Source organism: Brachionichthys hirsutus, unplaced genomic scaffold (genome assembly GCF_040956055.1).
Source record: "Brachionichthys hirsutus isolate HB-005 unplaced genomic scaffold, CSIRO-AGI_Bhir_v1 contig_179, whole genome shotgun sequence".
NCBI lineage: Eukaryota > Metazoa > Chordata > Actinopteri > Lophiiformes > Brachionichthyidae > Brachionichthys > Brachionichthys hirsutus.
The window spans coordinates 167,959-185,216 of record NW_027180418.1 but is presented as its reverse complement, the minus strand read 5'-3'; the positions used below and the strand labels follow the sequence as shown (position 1 = coordinate 185,216).

At 42.4% G+C, this 17,258-nt stretch overlaps 2 protein-coding genes across 3 annotated transcripts in view; one reads left to right on the top strand and one right to left on the bottom strand.

The window, feature by feature from the left end:
- Positions 1–1,424: 1,424 nt before the first annotated feature.
- rnaset2 (ribonuclease T2) lies at positions 1,425–11,621 on the bottom strand. Of its 2 annotated transcripts, none has more exons than XM_068758284.1 (10): positions 11,566–11,621; positions 10,117–10,186; positions 4,872–4,926; positions 3,890–3,939; positions 3,733–3,790; positions 3,549–3,613; positions 3,024–3,137; positions 2,897–2,942; positions 2,701–2,775; positions 1,425–2,592 (listed from the first exon to the last, which is right to left on the bottom strand). In XM_068758284.1, the coding sequence occupies exons 3-10, from the start codon at positions 4,920–4,922 to the stop codon at positions 2,398–2,400; spliced, it is 654 nt and encodes a 217-aa protein (XP_068614385.1). In that variant the 5' UTR covers positions 4,923–4,926; positions 10,117–10,186; positions 11,566–11,621; the 3' UTR covers positions 1,425–2,397. The 2 variants fall into 2 exon arrangements, with proteins under 2 accessions (XP_068614385.1, XP_068614383.1); XM_068758282.1 differs by lacking the exons at positions 10,117–10,186; positions 11,566–11,621 and adding exons at positions 5,124–5,196; positions 5,280–5,400.
- Positions 8,283–17,258, top strand: part of LOC137914787 (myomesin-2-like) — a 21,754-nt gene continuing 12,778 nt past the window's right edge. Inside the window, exons 1-17 of the mRNA XM_068758281.1 lie at positions 8,283–8,380; positions 10,849–10,906; positions 11,118–11,272; positions 11,523–11,609; positions 12,938–13,026; positions 13,256–13,306; positions 13,448–13,612; positions 14,026–14,187; positions 14,315–14,456; positions 14,797–14,996; positions 15,140–15,193; positions 15,325–15,452; positions 15,835–16,018; positions 16,112–16,286; positions 16,383–16,504; positions 16,644–16,831; positions 17,035–17,161. Of these exons, the coding sequence (XP_068614382.1) occupies positions 8,298–8,380; positions 10,849–10,906; positions 11,118–11,272; positions 11,523–11,609; positions 12,938–13,026; positions 13,256–13,306; positions 13,448–13,612; positions 14,026–14,187; positions 14,315–14,456; positions 14,797–14,996; positions 15,140–15,193; positions 15,325–15,452; positions 15,835–16,018; positions 16,112–16,286; positions 16,383–16,504; positions 16,644–16,831; positions 17,035–17,161 (2,170 nt within the window). The 5' untranslated portion in view covers positions 8,283–8,297. The remainder of the gene's footprint in view (positions 8,381–10,848; positions 10,907–11,117; positions 11,273–11,522; positions 11,610–12,937; positions 13,027–13,255; positions 13,307–13,447; positions 13,613–14,025; positions 14,188–14,314; positions 14,457–14,796; positions 14,997–15,139; positions 15,194–15,324; positions 15,453–15,834; positions 16,019–16,111; positions 16,287–16,382; positions 16,505–16,643; positions 16,832–17,034; positions 17,162–17,258) is intronic.

Sequence of the window (17,258 nt, the reverse complement as noted above, 5' to 3'; positions counted from 1 at the left end):
CCCCCCCCCCCCCCCCCCCCCCCCGTCCCCCCTCACTGACTCTCATCCTTGTTGGTACCTGACAGGCAGACAGATCAGCTGCTGTAGTGATGCTGCAAAGCCAAACATCACTCCCACACCGGCGAGTCTTTACTGGCACAGATCTCTACTGTTTGTAAGCGTGCAGCATCCTTGTTATTTTATGTGTTGCATTAATGGCGTGACCCCCCGTTAGAGCTCTGCAGTAAGTTTGTGCTGCTGGCCCTGCGTGCGCGTCTCATCAGCCTGACTCACCTCGAGTTGACAGAAGCCGTTGCTGTTCTTGTTCCTTGTCGCCTTGTTCTTCAGGTAGATAGAAAACCATCTTCGCACTGTAAATTTGCGCGTGCTGGTATCCATGGCAATGAGCAGACCTGTGCGTCTATCCCATAATGTCATACATCTCCCTGCAGGAGGTCCCAAGGTAAAGACGCAGAAAGAAAGAGAGCCTCTTTTTTGGGGGGGGGGGGTTATCTATTTGACCCGCGGTTTATCCTTTGGTCCATCCTCTCTTTTCCATTTTAAATTCCCGGGGGGGCTTCCTCTGGTGCAGCGGGTCACACGGACGGGGGGGTGGCAGGTGCCGCTGGGTTCGGGTTCAGGTTCGCTGCGCGATGCTGCAGGGAAGCGGCGACAAATAAATCTGTTCCGCTGAATCAGGAGGTGTGCGCGTGTGTGCGTGTGCGCGTGCGCACCCTGTTCACATCCCCGCCTGAGCATGTGTGTTCATCTCCTGCTCCCCCACCCTGCCTCTCTCTCTCTCGCCCCCCCGCCCCCCCCCAGAACAAGGGATTGTCACATTTTGCGCCCAGCCTTCCAACCCCCCCCCCCCCCCCCCCCAATTATTTTGTGCCTTATTCCTCCTGCTCCCCACCTCCCTGTCTGTTACTCCCACCAGCATGCAGCAACAGCTGGCAAAGTCACATGGCGCAACCCCCCCCATGACATTCCAACAACACACATAGGAGGCTGCGGAACACAACACAAATGGAGTAAAATTAAAAAAACGCAATGGAAGAAGCACAGCAGCAGAATCAGTGATGTCACATCAGAAATTCAAGTCAAGGACGAGCCGATGGAACAATTGATGAGGCACAAGGACAGAGAAAGTATGACGACACCGGGTGTCACACCGGGTGTCACACCGGGTGTCACACCGGGCACGCCTCTGTGTGAGAGAAGGTGCTGTCACATCAGCAGCTTTGGAGAACTGCAGTGTTACATAAGTGGGGGGTGAGAGATGGAGAGAGAAAGAGAATGAACCACAAGACCAAGGGCGGTGGAAGAGATGGGAGGGGGGGCTTTATGGGGTCAGGGGTGACATCAGAACCCGGACGCCACCTGGGTCAACCTGCATATGAAACATCGCTGCAGCCAGTGTTGCACACGTTTTCAACCACAATGAGAACAGAGCTGGCACATGGGTTGGGGACATTTTTAGCACTTTTGAATATGTAATCACATGCGTTAAGCCAATATGCGGTGCTGCGTTGGGGGGAGGAGCGCCGGGATTACAGACCGGCAGTCCCAGAAGGATTATGGCTCTGTAAGGAGATCACAATATTAGTATTCATACACACAGAGTATATCTGGACAGATAGAGAGACTATACTGAACTAAACTCACAGACGTCGCCATCTATCTATAGGTTGAATTCAAACTCATTTGCACAAATGGAAATGAAAATAAATACAATCTAATCAATAGTGCATGTTACATAATAACTCACAGGTGACTTCAGGGCAGATCAACTGCCTTTTGGATGCTTTATTCATTTCATTTCACACAGCATGCATCTGCTGCAACGCCTTTCATCACACGGTGAACTCATTTATATACAACATACCCCCAAAAACACATCAGTGGGACTAGAAAAAGGGGTTTTCAAAATATTTGCAAAAATGTCAATATGCGCAGAATAAACCAGGCTATCTAATCTATACACCATAAAGACGAACTTTTACATCTTGTTGAGTTTATAAAGATTATAAAAGGGAGGCAACTCGACAGAATGAACAAGCTCTGCAACACGTACTCAACAGTAGAAAGCAGATAACTTCAAATGAAAGCGAGGCAGTGCTGGTTTACGAATGACGGCACTTGCCCCGGTTTCCCATTGTGACTGATTTATTGAGCAATTTTGATGTGTGAGATCCTTTCAATAATAAAGTCAGAAACAAATGTAGTTAGTAATTAATAAAAATGGGGCTCTGCTACGTGGCTGCCCATCACTAGAACATCTCTTCAATATTTGCATTTCTACAGGCCCGTTGTGTGTGTGCGTGTGTGTGTGTGTACGTGAAACAGTATTGTTGACTGGTAATCAATGTTGTGTGCATGTATTGAAGTATTTTAAAGTGGTATGTCATTTCATGCGTTTTAAGGATCAGGCGGGTAGTAGACTGGCGCATCACGGTCACACACACTGAACTCAGACGCTTTGTCGACAGCCGTAGCGTTGTCCCAGTTGACCTTCGACGCGTTTTCTGTGGAGAACTGCTTCTCACAATCCAGGAGGGTGAAGTCGGGGTCGAAGCAGATCTCAATCTGTCCCAAGAGCTGGACATCAACATTCTGTCAAACAAAAAAGCTGACATTTGAAACCAGATACCGAACGCGAAAATGGTTCTGAAAAGTACAACCGTGCAAAAACACGAAGCATCTGGGTTCAAATATTTATACCTTTGATGAATGGGCACATTGGATCTTAGGCTTGACGCCGTAGAAGTTTTCTATAACTCCTTCAATTTGTGAAATCTACTCCCGGACACATCACAAGCAGAGAGGGAAAGGGAACGTTTGACACGGTCATTCCTTATATTACATTTCAGATTTTATGAAATAGATAATTTGACAATAAAATATAAAAGACACCTACTGAGTAGTACGTTTCTGATGGGGTGATGCCAAACTTGTTCAGGATGCTACAGTAACAAAAACACAACAGTAAACAAATTTGAACCAGGCTGTAACTATCAGACAGGTCAGTGTGGTTGTGGCTGTACCTGTGCAGGTCCACTTTATGGTATAGTTCAAGTCCTTTGCTGAAGTATTTATGTTGACTATCCAGAGAAGATGCTTCGGCTGCACACGTGCCGTGTTTGTACCACTCGTACTTCCTGTTGAAACAGACACAAGAGTGTTTTAGTGAAATAACCTTTTTACTCATATTTCCACTTTAAATAAAATTGAAATAAATAAAATTGAATTTACCTAAATAATAAATGGTGGCTCTACTAGCACCACTAACAGCAATAATGTTAATTATAATAATGAATAAAATAATGCATAATACCATACCATCGTGGTACTCATCACACTTTCTGAGGTGATTATCATGCAGTGAAAATATCACACCTTTGTAACCCTTTAGAGTTCAGACTGTATCGCAGAGGGTCGTATCATTATTATCTGATGATGCAATACGAAAAAAGAAATGGAAAAAAAAAAATGCAGACGTCGTCACGCATTGAAGAGTATATGTTCAGAGTTGGACATGTTGACACATGGAAAAACAATGGAAGCAATACCAGAATTTGGTTGTTGAGGGATGCAGCAAGTCAGGCCAGCTCTGTTTCATGTCTGGAAGCAGGTCCTGAAAGTGCACACCAAAACACACATTTGTTATCTTTTAGTGAGTTTTAACACCACAATAATAAAATAAAATTACCCCCACCCCACTCGCAGAGACACTCAGAGTGAAAAGTGTTGCACCTCTATTTGAGATGCGTTGAAATGCCACGATGAATTGCAGTTCATCCCTTTGTCTGGCCTGGACAGAAAGAAAGAACCAAAGGTTTATTATTTCAAACATTTTTGCCACAATGATTTAAAATGAAAATTCACTATAGATAAAACAACACACACGTACCACAGTCCATGTAGTGTCCAGTAGCTAAGGTTGGAATGACAGTGTTCAACCTGAAATGAATTGAAAGAAACATGTTATGCTACCCGAACACACACATTTGAATAAAAATGTTTTATATTCTCAAATTACAAAGATACTGTATATTCAGACGGAAGGTAATTAATATGCGGCAGGCAGCGTCTGCTCCAGCTGAAATCTGAGTGGCCTCAGTGAAGCAGCACGATTTGCCATATTTCACAAAAGCTTGAATTCCTCACTATGAAGGTGAAGTCTTCGTTTTCCTGACTGTATTGATTCATGAACAAAAAACAAAAAAAGAATCTGATAATTGAAAAAGTAAGACACAATCATGCAAACACTATGTTGTATGCTCTTAAAAAGGGAACTGCACTTGAGTGTTGGTATTAAATACACATAAAAAACTTCCTCTGACAATATACGTACTAACAAACAGGAACTAACCAAAAGCCTCAACCGTACACCCACGTGACACTTATTAGAGAAGCTTTGACACAATATCGAAAGAAAAAGAAAAAGTATGATGTGTGTGGCTTTTGTTTTCAGGACTTATCGAAAGTATAAAACTGGATCTTCCAGTCCTGAAAAGAATGCTGCCTAACCAAACCAGATTGTTGGCAGACAGTCAGTCTCATGACTCAATGATCTCACATGATGCACATGAATTAAATGTTGACTCGGTGACAAAAGATCGATCCTCTTTTCATTCCAAAAAATGAAGAACTTCGTAGCTGATGAATGTGACCCACCAGGTTTGGTCGAGTTAATTACACAGTGTCCATTTGACAGCACATACCAGTGTAACCAGTAACATTGACTTGGCCTCTGTTTTATTCAAGCAGTGATACGACAATTAAGTTGATGAAATACAATTGTGAATTTCTACTATCAAAAAGCAGTCTTTGAAGTCATCCTATAGTTTGGCGCTTCAGTTCAAAATGAACACAGGAAAGGATAAACTTACACGACAGAAGGTGTTTGGCCAGTGGTGGGTCAGTATCAGTTTGTTCCACATGTGTCTGAAATGCACACAGACTGAGATTTAGTTCCAAATGGACTCAACTTTGTTTATTTTATACAAGAGGGTATTCATTTAATAATTAAGGATAAATTACTAAATATAAATACCGGGAAGATGAAAATAGCAGCGCTCACTGGCCCAATCTACTGTTATATTCATCTATAATTACGATATATAATGTTTTCTAGGACTTACGCGTGTGAAATCACAAACGTAGAGGACCAGGTTGCTGCCAGGCACAGCAGGAGAAGCGAGCAGAGCCTCATGTCTGGCCGAAATGAATGCAACAATGAACATTAATCCAGGATTCCTGCTGGATCCGGCAACATTGAGGCTTAAAACTGGTCCTACCTTTTCCAGAAAAGCTTTTCCTGGATTTTGCAGTGGTTATCAACGCTTAGCAGAGTTTCACTAAAGTTATTTCACTCGAGCAGTGTACCGGAACAGGAATATGTTGTTTACGTTCTGTTCCTCCTCGCTAATGGCTACTTTAGCCAATCATGAGGGACGCTCATGGCTGCGTCATCATACTGTGCTGTGGCTCATTGGCCGGACGTCGCCGGAGCTACGTTTACATATCCTACCATGGCGATGCCACCGCCGGCCTTACTTTGCTACCGTGCGGCGTAATCATTCTTACAATAACTATAACCAATCAAAACCCCAATGGCTAAATTTAGCCAACCAAACGAGCCAAGGCAACCAGTACTAACCAATCATATGCAGAGTAGGGCGGGACATCGCTTCACCATAGTAGGATTTAAAATGGTGACGCCTCTCGTACGTCATTGCTACGCATGATTCGCATGACCAACAGAGGGCTCTTCTTGACTGCAGACAGTCACGAGTTCTATCCCCCCCCCCCCCCACACACATACACAATATACTTCTTGATCCTAGTGCTTGTTCCTTCTCACAACAAGCACATTCCTACACAACAGCAATATTCCATGTGCCAAATTTATCAAAGGACTTACAACATTATTTAACATTAAAAACTCAGTCATTATATATCACGTTTTCTAAAATTATATGGTGCAACACAAGACCAGCTGCCTGAGTTGTGTTTCTTGTTAAAAGCCATGCTTGTGATTTTTCTTTCTTCCAAACTGTACCTCCTCTTTTCTGCTCATGAAGTTTAGACAATTTATAGCTTGCTATTTATTTATTTATGTTTTTCCCGGTAGGTTTCTTTTATATTGTCAGTCTGGACCACTCACAGATTACACACTCCTCCCCATGCTACCCCCCCCCCCCCCTCAAATGTGACTTCATGTTGGCCTATCTTACGATTTCACCTTAGATGTGAAATGAGTTTCACACATTTATGCCGTGTCGGGAATAGTCTAGCTGTAACTGTAGCTAGATTTATAAATAGGACCTGGCCAAAGTTCAGCATTCTCACTGTCTCAAGATGCGTCTGAGTCTTTGAGAGTTCTGTACCGTTTAAAGTGCACCCAGAACATTTAGATGCACAGGTAAAACAACTTTTCATATGCTGACACTGCAACATGGAAATGAATATAAATGCTACGTGCACTACGACCTGCCTTTTTGCAGAATTGCTGCCTATCTACCGAATGCTGCTCTTTATGAATGTAAAGCGCCACCTTCCAATACACTGAATTAAGAATTAGCAGTAGTATGACAGTTGTTGGGATAACATGTCCAAGACAGGAGGTTGGCCTCCATCAAAAGCCCGTCACGGGCAAATTGCTAATCGAATAATTGCCTGGTTGTAGTCTCCCTGAGTCTTGAAGGATGCCGGTTATATATAGGCAGCGCTCTCTCCTAATAAGGCCTCAGGGAGAGGCAGGTGGGGGTCGGTTGGAGATGGGTGGTGGTTTTGTTGGCCTGGTTCTTGGTTTAGGCTGTCTCCCTGTGGATTCAGGCTGACAAAGTCGCTGCAAAGGAAATCTCAAGGGGTAAGAAAACGTCAAATTGAGTTTCTTTATTTATTGATCTCCTCTTGTGACCCCCCCCCCCCCCCCGCCCTACTAATCCCAAGTGTTCCAGGTGGGATCAGTTGGATGGAGAAACAGACGTCATATTAGGGCACCAAGAGATGTTGCATGGCCCCGAAGCAGAACTGATAAGACTGGCAGTTAATTGGAGTAAATTTGTTTGCTCGTGCTTTGGATATATTGGTGGTGGTTTCTGAGACTGATGCTATGTGTATTTACAATGCATCATTTCTTAATGGTTAGACTTGACCTCCACCGGATTGCTTAAGTGGACATGTTGCTCCTACACCCAAACACCAACTGTTAAGGATCAATTTCTAGATTCTTGGAGTTTTGAATAATAGTGGTTATTACAGAGAGAGAGGCTCGGGTGTCGTGTGACAGACAGAGAGTGGCAGATCATGGGGCTTCAATACAAACTATCTGCAGTGACCAATGGGCTTTTTAGTGTCGATGATCATTTTCTAATGATGTCCTTCACGTTTCTTACTGTGTATATCTAGGAACAAGAGGTACTGCAGGGAGAGTCACATTTAGAAAGGCTGGCTGACTGATCCTTGATTAGAGAGACGTTTCTGAAGCCACAGATCATTTTCTGTGAACAGATTTGGTGCTTTGTACGTGTCTCAGATGTGCGGATTCATGTGTTTGCCAGTGGAGCGCATTTCTCAGTAGCTTTCAGGGTGGGAAAGGGGAGGGATGTCGCTTTATGTTTCATCTGACCTTATTCCTGGTCTCTGAGCCTTTGGGTGATGTAAAACAATTATGCTCCACAGGGCTTATGATGTATGTCTCCACTGCTGTAGAAATACATCATGGTGTGTGGTGATTTTGCAGCTGTCCAAGTGATGGCCCCCCTTGGTGCAGCTGTACTGTCCGTACACGTTACTGGTCCTACAATAGTCTACATCCATTCTTTTTGTTTATGTACGTCTACATGTTTGTCTGTGTTGTCGTCGTCTTGAACTCAAAGAAATGTCACTTTGTCATTCCCGGAGCGCACGGTGTGCTTGAGTGTCAGTGTTTCCAAATCCACGTGACCAAATTCCAGGAGGGATTTTATTTTTGCAGGAGGTGATGTAGTCAAAATAATTATGTTCTACGTTATTCTTTAAACATATTGTTGCTTAGAATAGAACTCTAGACTTTGTTTCTAAATATCAGAAATATTCCAGATAATAATTAACAAAAAATTCATCGCTGTCTTTTTTTATTTTAACTTTGTCTTCATGAGACAAATCGGATACGCTCTGATAATCATTTAGTGCTGGGAGCCTCAGTGTTCAGAATGTTGTTGACACATTGTTGCTATTCTTTCTTGTATGCAAGGCTCTACTGTACTTTGTTACAGTGCCAGTGTGTGTGTGTGTGTGTGGTCCAACAGGTCAGTAGCTACAGTGTCGCCATGTCACTGCGGATCAAACGTGGGAATTACAACCACAAATACCACCACAAACAGTGCCAATATGTGGTTAAAGAATACAGCAGGTACATATAAGTTAAATAATACATTCGATCTGTATAACTAAAGTATTAAACTAACTTTTAAACTAGCTTTTTCATCACAAATCCAGCTATTTAAGATGAATATAACAAAAATAACCTTTTCTAAAAGCCTGCATTACCTGAAACTGACCTGATTAATATTAAACTAACACCAAGAACAAACACAAAGATATGCTTATAAATAGTTACACAAGCATCTTCAAAATCTAAAGCTGAACAAAGCAGCTGTTTTTGGATATTTTTAGGACAAATCTTATTTCAGTCCCTGTTAAGTGACTGCTTTGTGTTAAACACTGAATCCCATTTGCAATTCACAGAAGCAAGTGAGTGAACGTCATGGTTTTAACAAGGGTGTGACGCACAGACAGCCCAAATCAGTGAGTCGGTTCAGAAATAGCCTGGATTTACACTCACATTGTCAGTTCTTTTACATGTACAGTATAAAACACAGAGATACGTATTTGGAATCAGTTGCTATTAATGACAAATGACTGATTAAAAATGTTGAAAAGAAACAACACACTCTTTAACATTGCTTGTAGACTTTGTCACAGCATTCATGTGTGTGCTTTTGTGGGTGTGGTTTCAGTGGAGTGTCTTGCTGTGTTTCATGTGTAACCACTTAAACATCTTATTCTTGCTTGTTCTTTTTTTTTCCTAACAAGCAAATACATTTGATGAACTCTTTTTTCCCCCCCGCTGTGGTTCTCCTCATATATAGATTTCCTTCTTTGTCATTTCATACTCTTAATATGAAGCTTTGAATGTCTGACTATGTTTCATTTCCTGCCTAGTGACAAAGCGCATGGAGACCTTGCTCTTTTACCCACAAATACCACAGGTTGGGTAAATGATCATCATACCCAAACCTGGCGTTCATTTGCAACAAGAGGCCCAGCTTCCTCTCTTAATTTGCCGCGATGTCCCTTCCTGCCTTGGTGTCTTTAAAGTGAGCCCTGTAATCCAACTGCTTCATCTGTCACTGCAAGCTTTTCTGGATCACTTTCACTTCCAGGACTGTCACCCCCCCCCCCCCCCCCCCCCCCTGTTTCTGGTAGCAGTGGAGGACAGCTTCGAGCTGGAAGGCTTTACTGGGCAACGGTGATGGGAGTTACAGACTGCTGGCAGCATCGGCGCTGCTGAGAATCCCTAACTGTCAGGCAACAGGCCTGTAATCAGCTCTGGGAATACAGCTATGCACACTACAATTACGTAGACCTGAAAAAAGGGAGGCGTGTTGCTAATCTTTATCCGTCACTAATGTCCATGAAGGAAATTATTACATACATATGCATAAAATAAAGAAAGCAAATGGAAAAAAAACGTGTTTAATAACTTTCCTTGACACAAATTGAGCCCGTCTCATTCAAAACAACATCCTCTGTGTTACAAACCCTTCAAAGCTTAGACGACCAACACAGAAGCTAAACATTGCACGCATCACCATGCAAAAAGTTTATCCCTTCTTCCTGATCAGAGTGATCATGGATGAGTTTGTGTTCAGGCCTGGTTGGTATAAGGTCAGGCTTACCTGTTCTGTCACACATCTCTACCAGAACTATACAGAAGGTAACTGGTAATAATTACCTGTGTCTCACGATCGATCAGATAAGATTACTGATAAATACATGATTTCTTTTCTCTCTGTATTTTTCCAACAAGTTCATAACCTAGGGTAGGAAAGCATGAAGTGCAGTGCGCAAAGTTTCATTTAATACTTCCTGGTTCTGTGTTGGAACACTGGAACGTCTGTTTAACCTCCTCTTCATCAGTAGCTGATACTGCCATCTGGTGTACAAAAAGACATGGATGCTGGTTAAATTGACCAAAGCAGAATAAACTGAACGATGAATTCATCAGACTGATGAGTATCTTATGTCCCTAGATAATAGACAAAGTAATGAAAGAAAATGTCCTCTCCACCCGTTACTGTAAAACGTCTTAAGTATTCATTCAGTGGTTGGGCTAGATTTCAGGAGTAGGGAGGATTTGGAGAATCAGTAAAGCTTTCCCAACACAGATGAATTATCGACATTTCACAGCTGACACCAAAAAGTTGACTGAAAAGTCACATTTTAAAACTTGATTTTTTCACTTAATTTCACATCAACACTCAGCAGAGAAATTTGAACTGAAGGCCCCTCCCAGGAGGCCGCAGTGTTTACACGTAGAAATTTGGTTGTATTACATTTTTCTCTTTACATCTTCTACTGAAATGTTTTTGATGTTTCACAAAAACATTCTTTTTTTGAAATCAGTGCTGCTTGTACTTTGTAGCACTTGATGATACTGTTTAAGCTGAAATGTTTGTACCATAAGCTACATGCTGTACTCCATGTATATTGTGTAGATTCATGTTTCAACATTGCATAATTCACTCTCTGAGCCTGAACAACACTTTTTTATTTCTTGAACACATCAGTGAAATTAATTCAGTGTTCCGTCTTTAGCTCCGAGGCCATGGAGGAACGATACGAGCACAGGGCACACATTCGCATTCAGGAGATGGTAAGAAATGAGGATTCTATCCAGAGTGACTTTAGTGTTGTAATTAGATATAATTCTCTGAGTCGGAGTCCATAGTGATACAATGGCTCTTGATCTGCATAGATTTACAAGTGCACATGTTGATGCCAATACATTTAAATTAGGTGATTGTATGGGTGGGAGTAAAAAGTGTCTTTATGATCTTCATTGATATTCCTGCATTTGTTTTTAGGTAAAGACACAAAAGTTGGATAAATATGTGTACGAGGGGCCTATGATCAGGGGACCTCAGTTCCTCGCGAGACTCAGATCTCACACCGTGTTCGAACACACGCCAGTCAGACTCTTCTGCACAGTCGATGGCTTTCCCATGCCTGTCGTAAAATGGTGAGTGACAACTGAAATCTTGAAATGATAATGTAATACTAAAATGCATTACAAACATGCATTAAGGAGGCTTTATTTTCGACTGTTTTTGAGAAGAGAGTTTGTAATCATATCCGTCTCTCTTTTTTTTTAAAGATGCAATATGGTCAATATGGTAGTACACATTTTAGATGATGTGATGATGTGCCACACAAACAAAAGTAAAATCTCTTACGGTTCTACATGTAATTGTATTTTATTTCCAATGAAGGTATAAAGATGATGTGATCTTGGATGTGTCTTCTGGAAATTACCTGGTTCAATCTAAAGGTGGAGTCCATTCTCTGGAAATCCCAAGGTATAGTAAAAAAAACCAAACACACATATGCAAATGTTCCTGTTAAAAGATTTCAAATATAAGAGGCACATAATGGTTAATACAATGGGATTTGCTTTCAGTCTGTCCCTGTGATTCATGAGGCACTGCTAAATATCTATATTTTTTTATAAGAATCTATATAACGAGTATGTTAATACAACTATCAATACTACTATTACGGTAATAATTCCCATTGCTTACAGCAATTTTCAAAACAAGTTTTAAAGCACCTTCCAAACAGTCTAAAATCAAACATGTCTTTGACAAACAGAAAATAGGTCTTGTGGACCCTCCCAGCAGCTCACCAGGAAGCGCTCCCCATTTTTAGGTCCTCATATGTGGCAGATGTTCATTCCACCCCAACTCCTTTTACTGTTTGGCTTCCCCTCTCTCTCTCTCGCTCTCTTCCCCCCCGTTCCTGTCTATCTATAATTATTCTGTACAGCTCAGGCGATCCCCTCACCCCTAGTATCTTAAAAAAAAAAGCTCAATCAAAGAAATGTGTCTCATCAGTTCCTCCAGAGTAACAATGCATGTTGGAGCAATGACATCACGGTCAGCTGACTGACAGTGATCGCAGGTAGGCTGTGTTATTGCAGATATGGATGGCATATCCTGTCCTTCTCCAGTCATGGAACGCTCAGCTGTTGGGCTGCTGACCTCAGTGCTACGCGATACTGCAGAATTCTCCTTCAGTCATCACTCTTTCCTTGGATCCAGTTCCCTGTGGCTCCCGTCTGTTGCTCACAGACACACATACTGAATATCCCACAGCAAATACGCCTGATCGAAATGTGTTCTTTTTCACATAGTTACTTTAACATCAACGCGGCCGCCATGTGACTGCAGCAGCCAGCGCACTCCACATGGGCTCAAAAGCTGAAGCATTGTGAGGGAGAGGGGTAAAACGTATAAAGATTCAACATTTTAAGCTGCTCTTCAAGTCGTGAATATGTAAATATGGAGATTTGATGGTCCTACAATATCAACCAATTCCAGCTGAAAAGGTCCGCCACCATTTCATGTCTAATATATAATGATCTTGTCCAAAAATTACTTTGTCTGTCCAGAAGATTGATTCTTGTGGTCGTGCAGTGATTAAATCCCAAATATGTACTCAAGTGTGTAGAAACCTTCGGTGTTATTTATAGTACATCTTCATTAAGAGTCACGCGTGATGAAGAGTGCGGTACCATTGATCTTAATCACACATTTATATGAGACGTTTTAATCCACATACAAGAGTCTGAGACGCCTAACAGCTTTATTTAAGATGACTAATCTTGTGTTTTAATGTGTATTCATAGATGCTCAACTGATGATACCGCCCAGTACACTGCTGTGGCTCGTAATAACCACGGACAGGCTTCCAGTCAGGCCACTGTCGTGGTCAAGAGTAAGTCCATGGACAAGTTTTAATAGAACATTTTGCCTCTAGTTTCTGTGAAAGTGTAGAAATGTCAAAAGTTGGGCATTAAGAAAATGACTAATTGCATATTTAGCTTATCTTTCTGCATGTTCACCAATTTGTTTTCCTTATATGATAGCAGCATTTCGTGGAAAAAGTAACCTTCTTATTATTTCTAATAATGGCTAATTGTGGTGCACATTTCTTTTAAATGAAGGGTACAAGCAGGAGGAGGAGTCATGTCCATATTCATGGTTGCCTTTCACAGGTGAGCATCCTAAATATAAGATAAGATATATTCCTTTATTTGTCCCGCAAGGGGAAATTCCAATGTCCATCAATTCCCAGCTGCACACCAATCCTCTCATCTCTAAATCGCTTCTTTCTCCATTTTTCCCCAACCTCTCAGCCGCGATGCTTCCCGAGATTCATTACACTAAAATTAACATTACGTTTGTGGAGAAGTTTGGACCGGTGTTTGCTACAGAGGGACAATCTGCTACGCTGTCTGCCACCATGACCCTGAGCCCCAACCTGGCCAACCTGCAGCCTGAAGCACAGTGGTACAGAGACGGTAATTGTCATTAAGCGCTATTTTATCACAAAGTAATTACAGTATAATGGCTGGTAATGTACACTGCTTGCCACGGTGACTACCAGATCCAATCCAGCTGACACGCAGCTCGAGGCACAGCAGTGGAAAAGTGGTAATATGTCACGGATACTATTTCTTTATTGATGACTAATTATATTGAAAGTACTTAAAAGGACATAAATGATATACCCCCCCAATTCATGGGTCGTTTAATATGTGTGTGTGTGTCGGTAGACATTACATAAAGGTGCCTTGTGGTGTTAAAGTAAATTACAAGCAGTTATAGGCAGTCACACCTCATGTATAATTCATAAACGCATGCAGCCATTCAGAAGATTTATACAGGAATTATGTAGGAAAGCGCTGACTCCGGGATCCCGTCTCATTTCCAGACACTCGCCTGTGTGATTCTAAATGGGTGAAGATTGAAACTGGCCGAGGCGTCACCACCCTGACTCTTCCTAAGCTCTACAAAGATGACGAAGGCCTCTACACCCTACGTATGGTCACTAAAGGAGGCGCTGCGGACCACAGTGCTTTTGTGTCTGTCTCAGGTAAGGCGTGGCAGAAGGTGAGAGGGAGGATCAGTCTAACGCAAACACCCGACTGCGATGTCAAATCCTGCCCCTACAGCAAAGCCCATAATAATGGCAACACTTCACTGCTTCTCTTCTTGTTTAGACGGTCCACCCCCAGTCCCCAATGCACCGGGTGCACCTATGGACATCAAGATCCATGACGCCAACAGAGATTACGTCATTGTGTCTTGGAAGCCCCCAAATACAACCACAGAGGGACCCATTCTGGGATACTTTGTGGACAAGTAGGAGTTACTGATAATTTAACCCCCCCCCCCCCCCTCCCACACACACACACACACACACTATAAACAGATAAACTGACCAACAAAAAGACGAACCGATTAACTCCATTCAGTTCCCTCTCCACACTGGGTCATCATCATAATGGGCATGCCACGACTACTTCACACTAAACAGTTCACTGTAACTTAATGTAGATGCTAATATCAATCATGAAAACCATATAACCCATTAAAATATCATAAATAAATAAACAAATGAGTCAAAAGTCCGATGTTGTGCTGCTTTCACAAACTTTGCTGAATTTCCTTTCCCTCGTCACTTCCGATTATCATTTTGCAGATGCGAGGTTGGAACTGAAAACTGGACCCAATGTAATGATCACCCCATAAAGATCTGTAAGTACCCCGTTTCTGGGCTGTTCGAGGGACACTCCTACTACTTCAGAGTCAGAGCGGTCAACTCCCACGGAATCAGCAAGGCGTCCCGCATGTCTGATCCCATTGCTGCGCTGGATGCCACCGAGTTTGAGAAGCTCCACGGTGGGTTTAACAGGATGTTATAATAGCATATTGGTCACTTAGCTTATGCCATATTTTGTATTTATTTATTTTTGCATCAGTATCTAAATAATCATTTGGACATGGACATAAAAGAAAATACATCTTTATGCTTTTTCCTGCAGCTAAAAAACTTGGGGGAACTCTGGATGTTGTGTCCTACCACGATGAAGTGGAAGGTGAGATTTCGCTCTCAAGTTAATATATATTCAGATAGATTATTGTATGTATTATTTATAAAGCAAATTATAACACACAAAGAGGGAACAATAGTTGCCTAACAACGGCGTGCGTATGCTTTTCTGTGCAGCTGTAGGAAAGCCTCCGGGTCAGGCGTCAGGAATCCGTGCCTCAGAGACAGACAGGACTTACGTTGTCCTGAGCTGGAACGCTCCGGTATATTCCAGCAAGGTTCCCATGCGGTACTACATAGAAAAGGTAACAAACAATGCCATTCTGTCACTAATGGCGCTTTGGACGTCACACTGTAAATGCAACTAGGATGTGGAACGTGTGCTCGGAAGCACCCTGACATAGTTTGAACGTATGTGGAACTTTTTTCACTCACTGGAAATGAAATAATCAGAGGTTTGGAAAAGTAACTGAAAACGAATGCTTTTTTTTACGCTTCAACAATTGTGATTACATAGAAGCCTCATCAAAGCTAATATAGCTAGATATTAGATGAAATAGACAAAATGACCATTTCATCTTTTATTCTGAGGAATTCAAAATGGTTTTGTGCAAATATCTTTCAGGCATTTCAGCCCAACATCATGATGTGTGTGTCTGAAGTAACAACCTGTCTCTCTCCCCACAGTGTCTGGCAGATAGTGGCGCGTGGCAACGCGTTAACACCCAGGTCGCCATTCGATCTCCCCGTTATGCCGTCTTTGACCTGGCAGAGGGTAAACAGTATCAGTTCCGAGTTGTTTCTGCCAACATGTATGGAAACAGCGAGCCATCAGAGCCGACTGGACCTATCGAGACTCAGAAACTCAAAGGTCTGTTTCCATGTCCTCGTGGCGCTACGCTGAAGCTGCTGCCGTTCTTGTGATCTCTTATCATATGACTTAAGATACATTTTTTGTCTTCAGGTGTGCCATCTGCTCCCGGGCAGGTGATTGCTACCAGGGAAACGGATACCTCCGTTCTTATCCAATGGGCTCCTCCAAAGGAACCAAACGATCTGATTGGCTACTACATTGACCAATGTGTGAAGGATTCAAAGAACTGGACCTCAGCCAATCACAAACCTCACAGGAGCACCAAGTGTGTTTTCAAGCCATAAAAAAAAAACTGCTTCATCTCTCAGAAATGTGTCTTTCTTTGGTTCTTTGAACACTTCTGGTCGTTTTTTTCCTACAGATTTGTGGTCAGTGGTCTGACCAAAGGAGAAACCTACGTGTTCCGCGTCCAGGCTATTAATGAGCTGGGTCTGAGCGATGAATCCCAGGAGTCCGCACCTCTCACTGTGAAGGCTGCCCTCAGTCAGTATTAAATGCAAGGTCATTCGTATTAATGGCTGCGACAACAAATGAGGATTATGTGCAAATGATCATTATTCTGATGGTGCATTTATAAACTTTAATGAATTTATAAACTTTAATTAAAGTATCGCTTTTTCAGCCACTCCATCTGCTCCTTACAACATCTCTTTGTTGAGCTGTGATGGCCATTCAATGGTTCTGAACTGGAACAAGCCTCTCCACTCTGGAGGAGCCACAATCAAGGAATATTATGTGGACAAAAGACGCAGTGGAACAGCCATGTGGAGGGAGGTTCATATCCCACCACTCACAGAAAGACTTTTTAAGGTATGATGAGGTCTGATGTTAAAAATAAATTAAAGCAAATCTGGACATAAGTAAAAAACAGTTAATTGAATTGCTCGCTGATATCTCAGCTCTGATTCTATCCGCTATTTCATGCTCATCATTTTGTACATCAGCGCCTGTTGGAGTTTGGCTTGCCTGGTTCGTTGACATGCTTGTAACCATAGTAACGTTTTCGTTGACAGGTGGAGGGCTTGACAGAGGGAGAAGTGTATCAGTTCCAGGTGTACGCAGCCAACTTGGCCGGACTTGGACCAGCTTCCAACCCTTCAGCAGACTTCACCTGTGAGGCGTGGACTACGCCGGAGCCTGGTTAGTAAGGGTCTTCCTCGTGACTGACTCTGAAATCAACATCACACCTAAAACACCTGAGTTTGTGTTTGCCAGGCTCATTGCATCGCCCAAAACA

Coding starts and splice junctions, on each gene's coding strand:
- rnaset2 (XM_068758282.1), bottom strand. CDS start 5,194: ATGAGGCTCTGCTCGCTTCTCCTGCTGTGCCTGGCAGCAACCTGGTCC. Junction 3,614..3,732: donor TCAACGCATCTCAAATAGAG/GTGCAACACTTT, acceptor GTGCACTTTCAG/GACCTGCTTCCAGACATGAA. Junction 2,776..2,896: donor CATCAGAAACGTACTACTCA/GTAGGTGTCTTT, acceptor GTCCGGGAGTAG/ATTTCACAAATTGAAGGAGT.